This window comes from Peromyscus maniculatus, chromosome 7, assembly GCF_049852395.1.
Source record: "Peromyscus maniculatus bairdii isolate BWxNUB_F1_BW_parent chromosome 7, HU_Pman_BW_mat_3.1, whole genome shotgun sequence".
NCBI lineage: Eukaryota > Metazoa > Chordata > Mammalia > Rodentia > Cricetidae > Peromyscus > Peromyscus maniculatus.
The window spans coordinates 96,994,445-97,015,406 of NC_134858.1; the positions used below are offsets into that span (position 1 = coordinate 96,994,445).

The 20,962-nt window shown below is 49.3% G+C and overlaps 1 protein-coding gene across 1 annotated transcript in view; it reads right to left on the bottom strand.

Moving 5' to 3' along the window:
• Esyt3 (extended synaptotagmin 3) overlaps nucleotides 1-12,465 on the bottom strand; it is a 48,175-nt gene extending 35,710 nt beyond the window's left edge. The window contains exon 1 of the mRNA XM_006975143.4: nucleotides 11,976-12,465. Within this exon, the coding sequence (XP_006975205.2) occupies nucleotides 11,976-12,314 (339 nt within the window). The 5' untranslated portion in view covers nucleotides 12,315-12,465. The remainder of the gene's footprint in view (nucleotides 1-11,975) is intronic.
• Nucleotides 12,466-20,962: the final 8,497 nt, after the last annotated feature.

Genomic DNA, 20,962 nt, shown 5'->3' on the forward strand with positions numbered 1-20,962 from the left:
TGCCCCTTTTCGTGATTCCTAGACAGACTAAATGGGATAGTGCCTACAGGGTGCTCAGGACCCTTTATGACGTGGAGGAAGTACCCCAGAAGTGGCAACTGGTACCAGAAGTCATGAAAGCCTGTCCCTGGACTGTGTGTCCCCGTCTGTCCCACCCAGGATCCAGCTGAATATCCTGGCTGCTGCACTTTGAGGAACACCACTGACTGACAAGGGGAGAGCGGATAGAGAGGGGAGAGCACCCAGTTCTCTTAGAGGAGGAGACACAGTTGGTGGTTGCGCTCCTGGCTCTGCCCATTGGCTGAGAGATCTGTGCCCCAGACACACACACAGTCACTGACAGGCTAGCCCACAGCCACAAGGGCCGTAGGAAACCCTGCCCAATGGAGGTGCCACACAGTGAGGCCCGGCAAAGGGACCCAGTGGGAGCCTCCATTTTTTCTTTTCTTTCTGAGGAGCAGAGAGCAGCAGCAAAGGACGATGTCAGCTCAACGCGGGACAGAGTCCTAAAGTCACCCAACTTCTCCAAGGCTCCAGGAAGCTGAGTCTCCTGGATCATTCCGGAAATGTTCTCAGACATTTATATAAAATCAAAACTGGAAATTTCCTGGGAAGCTCCTTAAGCTGGGGGTCTCTGCTGAGCCCTCAGGAATTCTGATTCCGGAAGGCAGACCACGGCACCTTTACCAAGAGTTCCCCTGCCATGGCTCTGATCTTGGTGGAAGGCAGGAAAGAATGAGGAGGCGCAGCTCTCCTGACTGCGGTTGTGGGGGAGTCTCCTTGGACCCCAGAAGGAGGAAGCTCCTCTGCTGCCTCTGGCCATGGCTCCCTAGTCACTGCCTGGGTCTCCAGCTCTCCTGGGTGATACTGCTGTCACTAAGAGCTTCTCTGGGCCTCAGTTCGTTTACAAAGGTTCTTCCGGGAAGAGCTGGAAGGTAAACCCTGGAACATTAATGCTGTGATTTTGCTTGGCTCTGGGGCTGCCCCTCCACATGAAAGGTGGGATACCCCACCAGAAAGAACTAATGGAAAGTGTGGCCAAGAGCTTAGAGGAGCAGGCTCTGGCCCTGATCTTCAGCTCTGGGTTCTCACAGGGTTGAGCCTGTTCATTCCTGCTCCATCCTGTACCCGATCCAAGGATATGGAAGTGAACCTACTTCTAAGTGGGCCAGGGTGCTGGCCTGCTTCATCCCCAGAGAAATGTGTGCATTATCCCCATTGATGCGCCTCAGGCAAGAATGTGTCCCTAGAATAGGCCTGGTACATGGCCCAGCTACTAGGACCATTCCTGGGGTGCATTCGGAAGTCAGAAGGTCAGAGAACAATTTGAGGGAGTCAGTTCTCTCCTTGAACCATATGGGTCCTGGGAATCAAGTTCATGTCATGTGATCAAGCCTGGCAGCCTATGCCTGACCACAGGCTGGTATTTTTACCAATGACAGTTTGGCCAGGGACTAGAGGAAACAGGAGCTTAAAGAGAGAAACTAAGTCAGCAAGCTGAGGTTCAAGTCAAATCCCCAAGCAGACAGAGCCCACCTAAGACACTGTGTCCATCGTTAGGTAGAGATGTCTGAAATCTACCTTTAGGAACAATGAGGTTCCAAAGCAGTGAGGACACAGAGCCCGGAGTAACAGTTAGATCCCACCAGACACACTACAGGAGCTTTGGGCCACTGCACCCTCTCAGGAGGAGGCAGGGCACTGGAGGTGACATCACTTAAAGGACTTTCCTGTACACACACACACACACACACACACACACACGTAATGGCTCAAACTGATGCTGCTGCTACCCCCATCTCATGCTCAGATGAGACGAGACCCGCACATTTTGGGTACTGTACAGAGATGTCCTGCAAAGGCTGGCCCTCAGGCTGCCCCGTCTGGGACCAGAGGCCACACCCCAGGGGCTGATCCAGTGGCTTTCCTAGGAAAGCAATCCTCTTTTACTAATTTTTCTCACGAGGCAGCACAGTCTCCCCCTTTTTGTTAGGAGGCAAATATTTAGCCATGAAAACTACTTCCATTTTAACTTTTTGTTTTGAGACAGAGCTCACTAAGTAAGTCCAGGCTGGACTCAAACTCTCTGCCCTCCTGCCCCACCCCCCTTGAGTCCTGAGATTACAGGTGTGCGACACACCTGGCTGACAACTACTTTTAAATTGCCCCTTTCTGCTTTAAATTACCCTGCTAAACATGCTTTCAGAGAAATAATTGCCCTGCCAACCTGTCTGGCACTATCCTGTAATCCACAGGATCTTAATAACACACCCAGCTAGCAAACTGGTCTAAACCAGCTAGGCCCAACAACAGAAAGATTGATCAGCTGGAACTCCAATAGTGGCCATCAATGACCAGAGAGATGCCCAGCAGCTTGCTAAGGATTAGGGCTCAGAGCTGTCCACAAAGCAGGTTTTCTCATACGCAATGTGTACATGTTATGTGTGTGTGCATGTGCATGTGTAGGTTAACACTGGGTGTCTTCCCCACCTCTTTAAACTTGTGGATTTTTTAGTATTTATTTAATTTATGTGTATGTGTATGTGCCTGAATGCATAAATGTGCATAGTGTGCATGCTGGCACCCGTGGAGCTCAGAAGAGGCCTTGAGTCCCCTGGAACTAGAGTGGCAGACGGTTGGGAGCTGCCCTGTGGGTGCTGGTCACCGAACCCAGCTCCTCTGCAAGAGCAGTAAGCACTCTTAACCACTGAGCCATCTCTCCAGCCCCCACTTCATTTTTTGAGACAAGGCTTCTCCCTCAATCTGAGGTTCACCATTTGACTCCCCAGCAAGCTCCAGGGGTCTACCTGCTCCACCCCAGCACAGGGGTGACAGCCATATCTGCTGCCAATCTCAGTTTTTACGTGGGTACTGAGGCTCTGAGCTCAGGTTCTTATGCTTACATGGCAAGCACTTGACCTACTGAGCCATCCCCCAGCCCCAGAGCCGCTTTCCTAGGAGACCTCAGTGATAGTGTAAGTTGCTAGGAAGGTCTATGCTCTAGACAGGTTTGATAATACCTAGAGGTTAAAAAATATTATTTTCTTGCTCATTAGACTAATAAAGGCCGAAAAATAATAGTCACTGAGGCTGATGAGGCAACAATGAAGTGGATGAAAGTCCTTTTAAAATGTCCTTAAGTTTTAAATGGACACAGTATCAAACTGCCTTCTGTGTACTTATCTTTATACCCATAGCTCAGTAAAATTCTCAGCCCTCATCAGAGGAATTTCTTGCAGTGGGGAGCAGTTAATACAGAGACCCACAACTGTCCAAGTGCAGAGAGTGAGTGTTGCTGGAGTGCTCAACCTTAAATGGTCATCCACATCATCCCCTCTTATCCCCAGGGTTTGGGGACACCGCAGAAGAAGGGCAAAGGGATTGTAGGAGTCCAGCAGCGAGAGCTGCTGCACACGGTGTCTCTTGAACGTGACAGGAACACTGCCCTCAAAGCACACAGCCCCTGCGGTGGCCTGAACAAGACCTGCACAAGATCAAGCTGGTCCAAGCTGGCATGGATGGGGAAGGGGGTCAGGAATCCTACCCCTAGCTGAGGAGCCATTGGAAGTTGAAAGCTGCTGCAGCAGGCAGAGTTAGTTTGCTTCAGGGGTATTGGCATGCTCTAGTGCAGTAGTTCTCAACCTGTGGGTCGTGATCCCTCTGGGGGCATTGAATGACCCTTTCATGGGGGTCACCTAAGACCATTAGAAAATACAGACATTTACATTATGATTCATAACAGTAGCAAAATTACAGTTATGAAGTAGCAATGAAATAATTTTATGGTTGGGGTCAGCACAGCATGACCCTGTATTAAGGGTCTCAGCATTAGGAGGGTTGAGAATCACTGCTCCAGTGACTGGTCCTACAATCGTGTATACAGGCAGCACCAACTAGATTTCATGGCTCTCACATCTCATCAAAGAACTTTCTTTTTGCAGCAGACAGAGAAAACAAGCGAGATCCATAGCCAGATGGATCTTATGTAGAGAATAAGTGGCCATGGGTGCCAAATGGGACATCTATACCATGACCTAAGGCTCAGGGAACATTGTAAAAAGGGGGCAGGAAGATTGCAAGAGCCAGAGGACAAGGGCTGCTCCACGACAGTTTCTTCTGGACAGGACAGGGATGTTGCTCCCATGCCTGTCAGTAATATGGCTGCCTGCACAAGACCTGCAAAGAGCCAACGTGGATACAAGAAAAGGCCCAACCCTAGACAGAGAGCTAGAGGCAGCCAGTGGCTGCCGAGGGAGGGAGAACAAGTTTTGTTTTGTTCTTTTTTCTTTTCTTTTCTTTCTTCTTTTTTTTCCCTCAAGAATGAGACCCCAATCCTAAGGGATCAGCCTTAAACACATGCAAATAAAGGCAACACTAATTGGACCCATTAGGGTGTATGTCTCTGTGTGTGTGTGTGTGTGTAAGACAACGAGGTTATGAATTCAAGAGGGGTGTGGAGTTGGGGAGGGACAAGGGAGAAACTGGACGGGGAAGAGAAGCCCTGAGCCAGGAGCTGAGGGAACAGAAGAGCAGCAGCAGCCTTGCCTTAAAAGAGATTCAGTCTGGAGGAAAGTCAGACACACTCTGGAAGGTGCAAATCAGTGTGGGAGCGAGGAGGTGGGAGCACACTGAGGGAGCCTGAGCCCCAGAAGCCGGACCTGAGGGTAATTCAATGAGCTGGGCCTGCGGGTAAGCTGTGGGAGACTCAGACCGTAGGTCACAGGGAGAAACTCCAGGCAGTCCTAGGAACCTTAGCTGGCCATATGGGGCGGGGGGGGGGGGGGGGGGGGGGGGTGAAAACTCACCATCGATGTTAAAGAAATGGTTAAGGAACTTACGGTATAGTCACATCGTGGAAGGCATAGTTACTAACGGTGTTCTTAGACAGTGTTTGTGATAGGCTAAGACTATAAAAAATGATGGTGCTGGAGAGAACGGCTCAGCAGCTGAGAGTACCGACTGCTCTTGTAGAGAACCCAAGTTTGACCCTTGGCACCACGTGGTGACTCACGACCACTGTAACTCTAGTTCCAGGGGACCTGTCACACCATACTGATCTCCAAGGGCATTAGGCATGCACATGATACACATATATACATACAAGCAAACACACACATCAAATAAAAATAAATCTTCTTTTAAAAGAATATTTAAAAATAAGGAAAGGTACAATTGCTTTTAGCTTTCACATACCATCCATGCACATTAGGGTACACAAGTAGAGTCCTATATCTCCGAGTGGAGGACCCGTGTGTTTTCTAAGTATATCTTTTGTACCTTCCACATACATTTGCTTTCATAGCTAAGAAAGCCAGATTTTTGAACTAGTTTATAACCAGTATTAAAATATTAAGCAGTAAACACAAAAGAAAAACAAATAGTGAGTGACTACTTGAAAAAGTGTGCAACATCCTTAGCCATTGGGAAAGACAGATTAAAATTACTTCCAGATTCCACTGCATGCTACTCAGAATGACTGTCATCAAGACAAGTGACAAACGCTGGCACACGAGGATGTGGGGAAAGAGGAAACGTATCCACCGCCTGTGGGAGGGTAAACTTGTGCAGCTACTATGTAAATCAGTGGGAAGCTTTCTTAGGAAAAACTAAAACTAAAACTACCATGAGTGGCAGCTGTGACCTCTCCTGGGTCTACACCAGAAGTAGGCAGACCACAGTAATATTTGCCCATCTATGTTTATTGTTGCAGTGTTCACAATGGCCGGGAAATAGAATTTGCCAGAAGGACAGATAAAGAAAGCATGGTACATATGTGTATCTGCAGCCATAAAGATAAATTCAAGACATTTACAGAAAAATATGGAAAACATTATGTTAAGTGAAGTAAGCCAGACTTGGACAAATACCACAGCTTCTTTTACATGTGTAGTTTAGATTTAAAATTACACATAGGGTATATGTAAATGTATGTACTGGTATGTGTGGTCATGAAACCAGAAGGGGGATCATGGCGGGGGAAGAGATCTTAATGGAGTGGAGGAAAAGGGGATAACAGAACACACATGACATGGGAGCAGGGTGCCGGAAGTAAGGGAACCAGTGAGAGGGGAGCAGGGGCCCCACGGGAGGGCAGAGGGCAGGCAAATGACGAGGACAAAGTAGAATGACACATATAATAAAAGGACACAACGTATTCTAACCTTAAAAATCTGAAGAAAAAAAACTTTGAAGGGGATTTTTTTTAATTAAAAATAAACATGTGCAAAGGGGTGGGTGGGGGATTATGGGATTCTGAAATGGTCCAGAGAAGTTCCTGGGTTTCAAGGACAGATGTCACATAGGCTTCTTGGGCAGGAGTGGCCCTGTCTTGGTGCAGAGATAGAGTGTGTGAGACCTAGACCCTGGGTCTCTGTGAGACTAGAGGGCCAAAGCTCATGTCCTCAGTTGGAGTACAGGGTGTGTCAAAAAACGTTGCTTTGTCCCTATAGCAGGTCCCATGGGAGTTTGGGGGGCGGGCAACCAGGCATATCTTTAATCCTGCCTCAATATTTACTGAGGAGGAGGAGGAGGAGGAGAAAAAATTTAGTACCTCTGGTACCTGTGAGCAGCTCTGTACTGAAGTTCTAGGTTCCCAGAGATTAGAAATCCCTGGGGCTCAGCAGGGAGGAGGCACTGTGTGTGCAGGGAGGAGGTGAAGATGAATCTACTACCGTTTGGATTTGAAGTGTCCCTGAATAGGCCCACGTGCTGGCGGCCTTAGTCTCCAGGGCAGCAGGGTTCAGAGGCGGGGCTTTGAGGAAGTGACCGGATCATAGGGGCTCTGACTTCAGGAATGGATTAATCCCTGGTAGATTCATAGGTGACATTACTGGGAGATGAATGGAAGCGTTAGGAGGCGGGGCCTGGATGGAGGAAGGAGATCACTGGAGGCATGCTTTGAAGGATGTGTATTGTCCCACCCCTTCCTCTCAGGGTGAGTAGCCTATGCCACAGGCTCCCACTGCCAAGATATACTGCCTAACCTTTAGCCTGAATTTCATGGATCCAGAACCACTGAGTTAATGAGACAAAATAAAACCTTCCTCCAAAAACTGTTTCCTAAGGTGTTTGTCTCAGTGATAAAACTACCCCGGAAAGGTAGGCGTGGGTGCTCAAACCCTGTTCACCAGTACAGCTGGATTGTGGCCCTCACACTGCAACCCTCACAATGCTTCATGAGGAAGCTCATACTTCCTAGAGTTACCAGGGACATTCCCACAGACGTGCCACCTCTGCTTGCTTCTGGGGTGCTGCATCAGGAGCCTGAGGAAGTTAGCAATCAGCTTCCGTTCCTCTCAGTCCAGTGGGGAGGGGCCTGCAACAGGGGAGGGCAGGGGCTCTTCCCACCCACGGCACTAATCTGCCTCTACCATGTGACCTCCTTGTCACTCAGGTCTTCGGGCACCCGCTTGCAGGAGAAGTTGCCCCAGACACTCCTGTCCGAGCATGAATCAGGACTTCTAAATGAAGGCACGGGCAGTCTCAAGTGGATTTGAATTTTGTGAAATACTGTCTTAGAATCTGCATCTTAAGTGACCAAACCTGTGGGAGGCTTTGGGCCCAGGGTCCCCCACCCTCACCACAGTCCTCAACTCTACTCCATAGTGCCTCTTCTAGGAAGGTTTTCTGGGCCATTCCCCACCTGCTCTAGATCCCTCCCCGAAACTGCTCAGAACTTTGGACTTCTGATATGTCTTAGAATAGATTGTTCCCTGGGCCTACGTCCCCCCACTGCGTGATGGTTCCTCAGAGGCAGAGACCATGGCACACTTAGATCTGTGGCTCATCCTGCAGAACTGGGCCTCCACATTGCAAGCCCTCTATAAATATCTGCTGACTGAGTAGAGGATGAACACACAGATACCTGAAATCCCTGTGCTGGGCTTGGAGGAAAAGGACACACACACGCTGTCACACTTATTGCCCAATCCCGGCCTAGGACTTGGTAAGCCCGTGAAGCATCACCAAGACATGAAACAGAGACACAAAGGACACGACTTAGCCCTGCTTCCTCTTCTCTCCTGAGGACAGGCCCAACTCCAAATGTCTTGTATGACTTCTTAGGGCTGTGGACAGCCCCCTGGTTCCACATGGCCCTCAACTGCTTCCATGGCACTGGCTGCAACATCAAGTTTGCAGGCTCATTTGAGAGTGCCCAGGATCACTGCATTGACTTCCTCTCATTAACAGAACCATCAGGGAGGACAGGGAGGAGTGAGTCCTGGCCGGGGGGAGGGGGGGAGGGGGGAACGGACGACGGCTCCATACTCCTCCCACAGTAAGAATGCCTGATGGTCAGCCCCAGAAAAAGCAGCACTCAGGCCCCAGTTGTCTGTCTGACTGGCCAGCAGGGATGCCGACGAGGGACAATCCAGCGATGATGATGCTGCCTCCACACATCCATCACTTTGAGTGGGTGGGTCGTCTTCCCTGGCTCTTAAACGTTGGCATCCCCAGTCACATGGAGAGTGAGTAAGAAAGATTAAGGAATAGGTCCTGGTGGGGGTGTGTGAAAGCAGAGACAAGCTGACTTGGGGTTGGTTCATGGCTAAAAGGCGTCTCCAGATGGGCATCTCCTACAGGTTCATTATTTTCAGAGGCTCAGAGGCCCTGAGACAGGTATACCCTGATGAGTGCTCGCAGACCTCCAAGTCTCCGCCTTCTCCCTCTTCACACCGGCACCAACCTGCCAGCAGTCCCACAAGGGTTAACTGTCCCCGACAAGGCTGCCAGCTGATTGCTATCAGCTGGCAGTAACAAGCTGAGCTAGACCCAGAACCACAGACAGACAAACTGCCAGTGTTTCCCACAGCTCTTTCCACTCTCTCCCCTGCCTCAGGCTGTTTGCCTACCAACCGGCTCTCATCCCTCACACACCTCATCAGACTGGGAACCAGGGGAGGCGTTCACCAGATCACTTCACTCTTTACCAAAGCAGAGCCAAAGTAAATACCTGATAAATACGGCCCATGAATGGCTGAGTGAATGCCCTGGAAATGGGGGGACCAGTGAAGGCCCACTCCTATGCTGTGGTGACTGGGGCAGGGTGGCCGCGGATGCTGACCCCATGGAGAGTCTTGAGGACAGAGCGAGAAGGCCCTGCTCTGAAGGCCACTGGATGACGACTCACTGTGGCACTGCAGCTGGGATCCCCAGAACCACAGGGCAGGCCCAGCAGGAGCCTGGCAAAATGAGGTTTCCCTGAGGTTCTCTGTGCACCCGTCCCCTCCTTCTCCGCTGGCTGCAGTCAGCCAGTTCCCAAAAGATACATTTCCTACTTCCTACAAATGTAACACTTGTCCATTAGTTTAACATTGGGCAAAGGTCCTCAGGAGGCTCAGAAAACTGAGGATCATAAGGCAACAACTCGTGATTGGACCGAACAAGTGCTTTATTTTGGTAGTTTTGTTGAGATAGGGTCTCATGTATCCTAGGCTGGCCTCAAACTTGCTATGTAGTTAAGGCTCACCTTAAGGTCCTGATCATCTTGTCTCTATTTCTAGAGTGCTCAGACTTTTATAGGTGTGCCTGGGTCTGGACTTGGGGTTTTCAAATATTTAATCATTACAACCAACACATGGAGACAGAGCTTTGGGGGTTAAGCCAACAGTGTGAAGGGTTTCCTGCTTGTTTTGTGTTACCCTCCACACTGCAGACAGGGCTCCCTCACTCCTTGGGTTCGTAAGTGGTATGTGCTCCTATTCTGAGGCAGGAAAAGAGGAAGTGAGCAGAATATTCAACCACACGGGCCTCAGCTTTCCCACCTCGTCCCCCTTGAGGCTGGTCAAAGGGCCACATTTGCATCAGGCTGTGCATCCTTCCCAGGTGTTCATGGGAAAGTAAGCTCTTTAGCCTTGTTTCCCAGGGTCCCCAGGCATGGTGATGACCCCCCAACTCTCTAAGGCAGAAAGCACCCTGGACCCCTAGGTTTGTCCCTCACTCTAGAGACCACAAACAGCTATCGTTCCTCTCCAGGTCACTCCTCATCACCTCCTGCTGTGCCCACTACTGCCAGGTTCAAATCATTTCCCCAGGTGGGTTGTCTACCCGGGCTTATTCCTTCCTCCTTTCTGTGGTGTCTTTCAGACCTTTCCATGGGCACCTTACGAGGGTTACAGCCTTCAGAATCTGACCCTGTCTCTCTCAGCCCTGCCCATCAACTCTGACCACACACGTTAAATAGGCCATGCACACACTGCTCCTCAGGGCGCCCAGTCCATCCCTCTAGGCTACGTTCACAAGTCTCTCTAGGCCTACAGAGCCCAGCGTAGTATCACCACCACAATCCCAAAGCTTACCTAGGATCTGGTTCTCAAAGTCAGCCAGCCACACCAGCCAAGGGAGTCTAGAAAACCCAGGCTGAGGTTAGACCTTTCCTGAGACCCTCTAGAAGGCAGGAGGCTGCAATCTAGGGACAACCTGATGTGAGAGTCAGTAAGGTGTCCACTTCAGGCCTCTGACCCCCTGATGAAACTATTCAGGCTCTTGCTTTTGACTTACCCAGGACCTCCATAATAATTTCCTATCATGTGCCAATCTCCCGAGACTGGCATCTCTAAGACACCATCATCTTCCTCTGTATGCCCCATGGCCAACTAGATCAGACCTGTTCCCATGGCTTCTACTCTAGGAACATCCTAAAGTTTCACAGTGTGTACTCTTATCAGCAAGCATTGGGGCCCCTCAACCCAAATACATTTATTTATTCATACATACAAAGCCTTGGTGCTGATCTGCATATTAATGCTAGGGGATAAATTGAACCTCCTCTCCCAAAATTTGCATGTTCTGTCCCCCCAGGACCTCAGAATGTGACTGCATTTAGAGAAAGCCTTGACAGATCTAATTAAATTAAAATAAGGTCATTAGAATGGACTTGAATGCCATGATTCCTGTCCTTGTATGAAAAAGAAACACTTGGAAACAGATACATGGAGGAGGAGCCTATGAAGACAGAAGCCATCCAAAAACAGAGAAGAGAGCAGCCACAGAGGAAATGGACCCTGAAGATATGGCTTCATCTTGAACTCATCGCCTACAGATTATGAGACACTAACAGACTATGTTTCTGTTGTTCAAGCCACCACGTCTATGGTACTTTGCTTTAGCAAACCACATACAGCAAGACTTAATTTCCAAATGAGTATCAATGGGCCATTCTAACGTTTTCTTCTCAAAACCCCGCTTTAGAGGCTACTATCTCAGGCAGGTACGCGGCACTTAGGTTTAGCTGGGTTTTAGAGTTCAGGCCACATGCAAAACATGCAAGCCAGAGGAAACGAGGAAGGAGTTTGGGACCTCTGCACAGCTCTCCTGTGAGCCTGAGCTACAGGGAAGCAATCTGAGGAGCAGAAGCCCCCAGCACCAAAAGGGACAGATCTGTCATACAACAACCCTTGGAAATGGACTCCTTTGGACTTCCAATCCTAAGGATTGCCCAGTGTCCGTAGGCCCCACTCGAGGAGTTAAGCTGCGGGTACAGAACTTGTTTTTAAGTGAGCCAGGTGGTTCTCAGAACCAGATGCATTTGAGAAACCATAGCCAGGCCAGCCGCCACCAGGAGGCGGGTTTGTCCCTGGACTGCGAGCGTACACAAGGCCTGCGCATCCCCATGGCATAGGGAGGGAGAGGCCAGTGGTCCGTGCTGCATCCTGGCCGGGCACCTCCAGCCTAGCGGATCACTCCTGCCCGCCCTCAGCTGAAGGCAACCAGAGCCAGCTGCTCCTGTCGCTGCTGTGTGTGTCCATCTATGTGTCACGCCCTGCGCTAGTTCTTTAAATCAACAAGCGAGTGAAAGAAGCGCCTTCTGTTTCCCAGTAACTTTGCGGAGTCCTGGACGCCCTGTTTTTTACTCCTGGGTGTGGCCCGCCCCAGACTCTTCTCTGATGCCGCCGAGCTCTCACAAGAAGCCCAGGTATGCCCCTCCCCCCAGCGCCCCCTCCGAAGCCCACAGCCCTCCATCCAACCAGGCTCACCCAGGCCGGCAGGTGCTGACCCCGCAGCTCGCGGCTGATGAACTCGCGCTCGTGCTCTAGGAATTCGAAGGCGGCCTCCAGACGCCCCAGCTTCCCGCGGCGGTTCCGGCGCCACCACATCCAGAGCAGGGCGCCAAGCAGCAGCCAGGTGACGCTGAGCCCCAGGTAGCCTGCCAGGTAGACCGGCGCCAGGTAGAAGAGCACGCGCGCCACGAAGCCGTAGAGCTCCGGCAGCAGCTGGCCCGACAGGCGCAGCTCTGGGTTCCGTGCCCGCTGACCTCTCTGCCGGGCGTCGGGGCTGCGGGGAGCCCTCGGGGCGCAGGGCTCCTCCGCCTGCATCTCGCGGACGCCGGCTTGCCCTCTCCAGAAGCTTCACCCCAGCTCAGGTTGGAGCACTCCTATGCTTGGGCACATCTGTCCTCACCGCAGGAGGACTCCGCCGCGCGCCGCTCCTGCTCTGCCAGCCTCTCTGCGCTCGGAGCTCGGGTTCTCCCCGGCCCTGGACAGCTGAGTCTGGGAATAAGGCCAGCTGGGTGGAGCTGTAGCAACCTGGGAAATCCGGAAGTCTCCGCCACCAGGGGCGGGCCCAGGTGAAAGGGGGCGTGATCATCTTGATGTGGCTTTGAGGGCACCCTGGGATCCCAAAGTTTGTCATAGATATCAACAGTAGGGGTGCAGCTGCCATTTGGGATGGGCTAAATGCTGCTCTACGAATGGGCCCAACTGGCTTACCATGGATAAACATCACCTAAAAACTGTTCCATAAACACAGTATTATCTGGACTTGTCCCTGGGTATTACAGACCCTTCACAAACCAGGTCATCACCAGGGTGGACCTAACTCTGAGTCTGGGACCTCCAGCTGGTCTTCAGAGTCTGCGATGCCGCTCTCTTAAGCTATCTGTTAAGCCTGGACTCAGCCTCCAGCTCAGTCAAGCTGAACTTGGGACCCTCCTGTACCCCTCATCCTCAGCACCACTTTCGAAACCCTTTCTAAAGGGGAGTCAGTCAGTCTGGGTCACCATTCCCGGCACCCAGAGCTTCCAGGAGCCTGACCATCTTCACTCATAAGTCATTCTCTCTCGGTGCACCCAAAGAAGGCAAGTAACCCGTGAGTGGAAAAAGAAAGAGGAAGCAAGCCCTGAGGTGCTTGGGAATCAGTGCAGCCCACAGCTTCCTCGTGTCTGAACTATCAGACCAAGAGGAGCCTGGATCCCTAGGTTCAGACAGTGAGTCACCTTGTGGATGGCACACATCGTAGGCCATACAAGAGATCATGGCAACGACCAGATGGTGAGACAGAAGTGACAGCAGTACAGGCTTGATCTGAAGTAATCTCCTTCTCTTTGGAGATTGAAAGGCTCAGCCCAATGAACCATCAAAAGATGACGGCGTTCTCTTTCTTGAACCTCCCCACCTCTCTTCCCTTCCTCCTCCCTCTGGATAAAATGACTTGCTGCAAGGGGTCATAGAGATGGCCCCTTGGTTAAGAGCATTTACGGCTTAGGCAGAAGACCCTAGTTCAGTTACCAGCACCCACAACAGGCTCACCAAGTTCATATAACTCCAGCTCCAAGGGATGGCCTCACTTGCTCCTGCATTCATGCGCACACCGACACAAACATACACATAATTTAAAATTAAAAATAAATCTCAAAAGAGGTATTTGTTGCAGTAAGGTGTTACACCAAAGGGTGTGTTCCTGGAGGTAAACATACCCAGATCCTCCTCTTCCCTTCTTGGCCTTCCTGGCCCCAGACTGCTCTGGAAACCAACAAAAATTCTGCTCCTTCTAGTGCCTTTGAAAAGCCAACTATATTCAAACCTTATTAAAGTTTCTGAGAGTCTTACAGATAAAGGCTGCTGAACACAATGTCCCCCAGTGTTTCTCCAATTATTTACTGCAGAACCCATTGTCATGACATGTCTCTTTTGGTTGGTCCAGGTCAACAGAAGCTAAAGACATGAGGATATGTATTAAGGATATAGAGCTGTCTCCAAGAACTTGAGGTAGAAGGAACTCACAGAATTCATAGATTGGGAAATTACCTGCCAGCACTCTGCTCCTCACCCTGTAGAACACTGCACTCCCCAGTGTCCAGCTCCTCACCCCTGTAGAACACTGCACTCCCCCAGTGTCCAGCTCCTCACCCCTGTAGAACACTGCACTCCCCCAGTGTCCAGCTCCTCACCCCTATAATACACTGCACTCCCCCAGTGTCCAGCTCCTCACCCCTGTAGAACACTGCACTCCCAGTGTCCAGCTCCTCACCCCTGTAGAACACTGCACTCCCAGTGTCCAGCTCCTCACCCCTGTAGAACACTGCACCTCCCCCAGTGTCCAGCTCCTCACCCCTGTAGAACACTCTGCCTTCCCCAGTGTCCAGCTCCTCACCCCTGTAGAACACTGCACTCCCCGTGTCCAGCTCCTCACCCCTGTAGAACACTCTGCCTTCCTCAGTGTCCAGCACTGTAGGCAGAGGTCCAGAAACAGTGCCCAGTCCTGCTTAGACCGCCGAAATCCTCAGGGAAAGGATGCACTGCCATTCCCGACCCCCTTTGCTTTCCATGCTGGCCAGGCCCGTGCTGTTCCACCTGGCTTAGCATGTCTACAGAGAGTGTGGGAGGGCACACACATGAGGGAGGCTTGCGGTTGGAAGAAGTATTGGTTGTGTGTGGAATGGACACTCACCAAGACAGGTGTCCAAGGGGAGGCCTGTGGACATCCTTTGGGATGCCACTGCCATCTGCATTCTTCTCTCTGTTCCTGAAGACACTAAGTTCATCCTACACCAAAGCTTTCGGATTCCTCTCCCCAGAATGGCCGCCTCCTGAGTCTTCCATACAGTATGTTAGAGTGGTGAGAATGTTAGTAGACTTCTTTTTCTTTTCTACTAAACCCTGTTTATGATGCCAATAAATTACTTTCATAAGTTAACTATATGAGACTATCGAGAATATTGCATCTAAAATCTTATCTCCCCCTGCCCACCCTGGGTCAAGTTTGTGCTGAGAACATGGCTGATGTTCCTTCTCTTCACCTGGATCTTGTTACAGTGTCCCACGAAGGCCTTCTGGGGATTGGTCACAGCACACTCCAGGGAGAATCATACCTTCCAGAGCTTGTGCCTGTGCTCATTTGAGAGACCATCACACTATCCACCAGCTCCTCAGAAAACAGCAGCGTAAATGGTAATTGGCTATTGTTATAGCTGAGGTGTGGCCTCCCAAAGACTAAAGACCTAACCCTGGGTGAGGGGAATGTTCCTACTTGGAAATAACCATTACACTGAAATCAACTCAGAATCAGGCCAGCATATGGTAAACTCTAAATCCAATGACTAGTACCCTTTTAATAACAGGGAAATTTGGGGATGGGAATGAGACTCAGTCAATAAAGTGCCTACTGTATAGACATGAAGACCTGAGTTTAGATTCTCAGCATTTATGTAAAAACATAGGCACAAGCAGAAGGAGTCTATAACCTTACTGTTGCGGGCAGGCAGAGACAGGTAGGTCCTTGAAGCTCAGCCAGCCTAGCCAAAATCAGGAGGGAGGGCCAGGAACAGCAGCACATACCTTTAATCCCAGCATTCCAGAGGCAGAAGCAGGCAGATCTCTGTGAGTTCAGAGCCAGCCTGGTTTATATAGTGAGTTCCAGACCAGCAGCACTATATGAGGCCCTGTCCCAAAATAAATAAATAAATAGACAGACAGATAGATAAGGTGGAAAGTTATCAATGAAAACAACTTAACTCTACCTTTTGCTTCACAGGCACACATGCGCAGGTACACACACACAAATAATTACACATACACCTCCACACACCAGGGAAATTTGTGCATAGAGACACAAAGGAAACATTGAAAGGGAAGCCACATGGAGACTAAGGTTAGGCTGGAGTGATGCAGTTAACAAACCAAGGAACAGATGCTGTCAGCACAACACAAGATAAAAAGCGAAGAACGAGACCCTGGTCCCAGGCTACCAGGGTCTTACAACAATATTTAAGGCTCCTAAATTGTGTAACTTTGCAGCACAGTCCTCTGAAAAGGGCACAGCCACTTACTAGCTGCCAGGGACTGGTCCAGGCACGGGAGGTTCTAGATGAATGGGATGGAGAAGATGCTGTCCCTGATAGATGACCCACAGTAAATATGGGTAAGGGAAAGGACAGTGAAGCCTGGGTGTGAGCTAGAGAAGCTGGAACAGAGAGCTGCTTTAGCCAGACTGACTTGGAAACGGTTCCTCTTAGAGCTAGCATTTGAGTTGAGAACTAAACACGAAATATGAGTAAATGTGTACATGCAAGCCCGTCATTTAAAAACCTTCAGTGTCTTATCAAATTGTCTCTCCACTGGAACACGAAAATAAAACATCCCCCGTCACGTGTGTGTCCTTAGTTTTGCATCCTACACGGGCCTGCTTCTTTGTGGTGTCCTCACGGTCAGGCCAGGCCTCCTTGAGGACTGTCGTGTCTTGGTGCCAGGGTATCAGCTTAACTCCGGAGCCAGCTGGGGAAGAAGGGTCTGGACGTGCAGGGCTAAGTCCGAGTTCTGGCGCTTCCGGACTCTGGGCCCATGGAAAAGATCCATGATTCTTTGCTGCTCTGCTTCCTCATCCTTTACGTGGGAATGATTGTAAAGCTTGAGTCACAGGGTGGCTGTACTGTCGAGAAGCCGTGCTGTAAGTAAAGCGTGCTGGGCCTACCGCACAGCTGGGGAAGTTGGCAGGGGAAACTTACTTTGTCTGAACTGTTTGGTTTTTGAAACAGGAATGCATTTGTGTACACTTTTTCACAGTTTTTAAATTGAGTTAAAAATGCACAGAATACAATATTTACTCATTCAAGTCACTTTTACATGTTCTGTTTGAGAGAGTCTCCTGTAGTTCTGTCTGGCCTTGAACTCCCTTTGTAGCTGAAGGTGACCTTGAATTCCTGATCCTTCTGCTTTTACCTCTGATGACTGGATCCCAGGCGTGCACCACCACAATCAACTTATGCTGTGCTTCCGAGTGGGGGATGAGGGTGGGGGTAGGGTAGGGGGACAGAGGGGTCAAACCTAGGCCTATGACCCACATCCTCAGCCTTTACGTGGCTTCACCTGGTATACAGAGCTCTTGCGCTGTGGTTCAGTCATCAGCATATCCAGTCTCCACGACTCTTATCATCTTGTAAACCTAAACCAATTATACCCACTACAAAAATGAATCCTCATCCACCCCATTGCCCAGATCCTGGTGTCAACAACTTTCTGTCTTTGGGACTCTCAAGGAGCTAGGTGCCCTGTACTAAGAGAACGCTTTCTCTCTTCTGTGACTGGCTTGTTTTGCTCAGAGTTCATTCATACAGTACTGGTGTCAAGAAGTCCCCTTGATATAGTGTTTTGTGTTTTGAGATTCAGTTTGACCATATAGCCCAGGCTGGCCTCAAACTCTTGGATTTAAGACACCTCCCCACCTCAGCTTCCTGAGTAGCTGGGGCTCCAGCATGCTCAACTACACTCAACTCGTCCTTCCTTCCTGTTTTATTATTATTATTATATTCTGGCCTTCCTTTTTTAGAAATCTTTTTTTTTTAATTTTGTTGACAGATTTTTCTTCAGGCTGCCAGCTCACAAGAAATGACACAGAGACTTATTAATTATGAAAGCTCAGCCTTAGCTTAGGCTTGTTTCTAGATCATATAACTCTAACCCATTTCTATAAAAATACCTGCTGTCATGTGATTCATGGTTTTACCTCTCCTTATGCATGTCCTGCTTCCTCCTCATCTAGCTGTCAATGTCCCTTTCTTCTTCTCAGAGCTCTCTCTGTCCGGAAGTCCTGCCTATACCTCCTGCCTAGCTATTGACCGTTTAGCGTTTTATTAAACAATCACAGCGATATATCTTTACACAGTGTAATAAAATATATCACAACATAATTTTTATTTTATATGCATTTGGTGTTTTGCCTATGTGTATGTCTGTGTGCGGGTGTTGGATCCTGGAGTTACAGACAGTCATTGTGAGCTGCCGTGTGGTTGCTGGGAATTGAACCCTTGTCCTCTGGAAGAGCAGTCAGTGCTCTTAACCACTGAGCCACCTCTCCAGCCGCAGCCTTCCTTTTTAAGGCTAATAGTTTCAGTAAACTAATTATAGCTTTCGTTTCTCAACCCACTCGCCTAGCTAATGTAAATGTGTTCTAGTATCCTCAACTCTACACTGCAGGGGCTAAAATAACTGTTGAGGTTCTTCCTGTGGCTGGGAGCAAAACTGACCTCAGTCAGCAGCCCTGGTGACCAGCAGAGACTCTCTGTTTGGGGTCCCTCTCACACACAGGTGTCAGAGATGGGGCTTTCCATTTCCCACTGTCTAGGCTTCTCTGTTTTCCAGTCCGAGCCTGCTGCGCAGCTGAAGATCGCTCCTCGGATCCCTGAGTAACTGTTAGGACCCGTGATTGTGTCCCATAGATCCCCCCAGAGCTGCAGACACCAGTGTGCTGTGTCCAGGGTTAACTGTGTCCAGTGGGGAAGGCCGTGGGACTCTCAGGGAATCCATACAGACCCTGGAAGAATCTGTAGCCACCTTTCAGAGCTCTTCGAACTTTTCTGTTCTAAGAACAGTTTCATTTTACTAATGAAGGGAATAATGAAGTCCTATTCAATCTAATATTAAAATTCTTAACTTCTGTCTGATTTAAAGTCCCCCTCTCTTTTTGTACGACCACCAGCTCAGAAATACGGGGACATTGGCTTCCCCTCATTCCTAAGTGTTGTTTTGGAGGCTACAGTAGTCATGATTCTCTGGAGAAATAGAACCAGCCAGATATATAGAAATTCATGATCAGAAATTCATCCATGTGATTATGGGGCCCTGGGGTCCCACGATCTGCCATTGGCAAGCTAGGCACCCAAGAAAGCCAGGTGTGTGGTACAGTTTGAGTCTAGTGCCCTGTGGACCAGAGGATGTGATTCTCAGTCCAAGGGCAGCAGAAGACAGATGTTGTAGCTCAATAGTCAAGGGAGATTAAGGTCTCCTTCGTCAACTGCTGGGGCTCTTCAGCAAAAGGCCATTTGTTCTGGTCAGAGCATCAAGCCCAGGCTAATCTCTTCCCAAATCCCCTCACAGAGATACCCAGAGATAACATTACAGCAAATGCCTTGGTACCCTGTGATCTACTCAAGTTAACCCCTAAAGAGAGAGCAGAGATGAAGAGTGTGGTTTGGTGGGCTGTGGTGTCATTGGTACACTGCATTTACAAGTTGGGGTCACCCAACCCCCAGCACAGGCTCTCTTTCCTGCAGACAATGCCTCCTCCAGTTCTCAGCGAGGCTTTCTTTCTGCCTCCCTGCTTTTTTTTTTTTTTTTTTTTTTTTTTTTTGCCAAAGTTGGTGATTCCCTCATAAGTACCCCATCTTATATGGGGTTCCCCCCCCAACTCACAGGAAATATGCAAACATCATGTCTCCTGCTTAAGAACGCCTTCACAAAGTATGCCGCTAGACAAGGGGGGCTCTGGGCACCCTACCCAGTCAGAACTGCTTCCTGTGGCCTCTGCCTGGAAGACCCCTTCACGACCTCCTTCCTTAACTGGAGGAGGAAAGAGAACTCAGTCAGGCTGGGAACCTGTGCTGGGTGGCAACAGTTTCCAACGACCTCATGACCTCTCTTCGTCAGAAAGGAACCTCTTGGTTTCTGGTAGTGGTTATTTAAATGCATATTAATTACACAAAATCATGATCTGCATTGTGACATTTTAATACATGCACAGGATGTACTTTGGTAATATTCTCTGCCCATCTCTTCCCGTGTCTCCTTGGTCCCCTCTGCTTTTCATCTTTTTTTGTGCCACACAGGAAAAGAACACGCGGAATGTTTGCCTGATTCAGGCACATTTCACTTAACATGATGACCTCCAATTCCATTCATTTTCTGGCAAACAATACAGTTTCATGCTTTATGGCTGAATGATGCTCCATTCTGTAAATGTTCATTCATCTGCTGGTGGACACTCAGGCTGTCTCTGTAACTTGGCTGATGTAAACAGGGCTGCAATAAACATGGTTATCTCTATTGTAGGCTGACTTTGATTCCCCCGGGAGCATACCCAGTGGTTGTATAGCTGGGTCACATGGTAGTTCCACTTTTATTTTAAGGAATCTTCATATTGATTTTCATAATGGACTAATTAAAATCCCCATCAATAGAGTATAAAGGCTCTTTCAGTCTCCACATCTGACAGCATTTATTGTTGTTTTGTTGGGGTTTTTGTTTGTTTTGCTCTTTTTTTTTTTTTTTTTTTTTTGAGACAGGGTTTTTCTGTGTAGCCTTGACTGTCCTGAAGCTTGCTCTGTAGTCTTGAACTCAGAGATTCACCTGGCTCTACCTTCCAAGTACTGGGATTAAAGGCATGTGCCACCACTGCCCTGCTACAGCGTTTTTGTTTTGTTTTGTTTTTGTTTTTGTTTTGTTTTTTTTTTAATTTATTTATTATGTATACAGAAGAGGGTGCCAGATCTCATTACAGATGGTTGTGAGCCACCATGTGGTTGCTGGGAATTGAACTCAGGACCTCTGGAAGAGCTGTCGGTGCTCTTAACCTCTGAGCCATCTCTCCAGCCCTTGTTTTTGTTTTTTGAGACAGGTTTTCTCTGTGTAGCTTTTGGAGCCTATCCTGGAATTTGATCTGTAGACCAGGCTGGCCTTGAACTCACAGAGATCTGCCTGCCTCTGCCTCCAGAGTACTGGGGTTAAAAGCGTGTGCCACCATTGCCTGGCTAAAATAGGTCCTTCTCTCACTCTTTTTTTAAGATCTATTTATTTTTATTTTATGTACATTGGTGTTTGCCTGCATGTATGTCTGTGAAGGTGCCAGATCCCCTGGAACTGGAATTACAGACAGTTGTGAGCTGCCATGTGGGTGCTGGGTATTGAACCCTGGTCCTCTGGAAGAGCAGTCAGTCCTCTTAACCTCTGAGCTACCTCTCCAGCCCCCTTGTTTT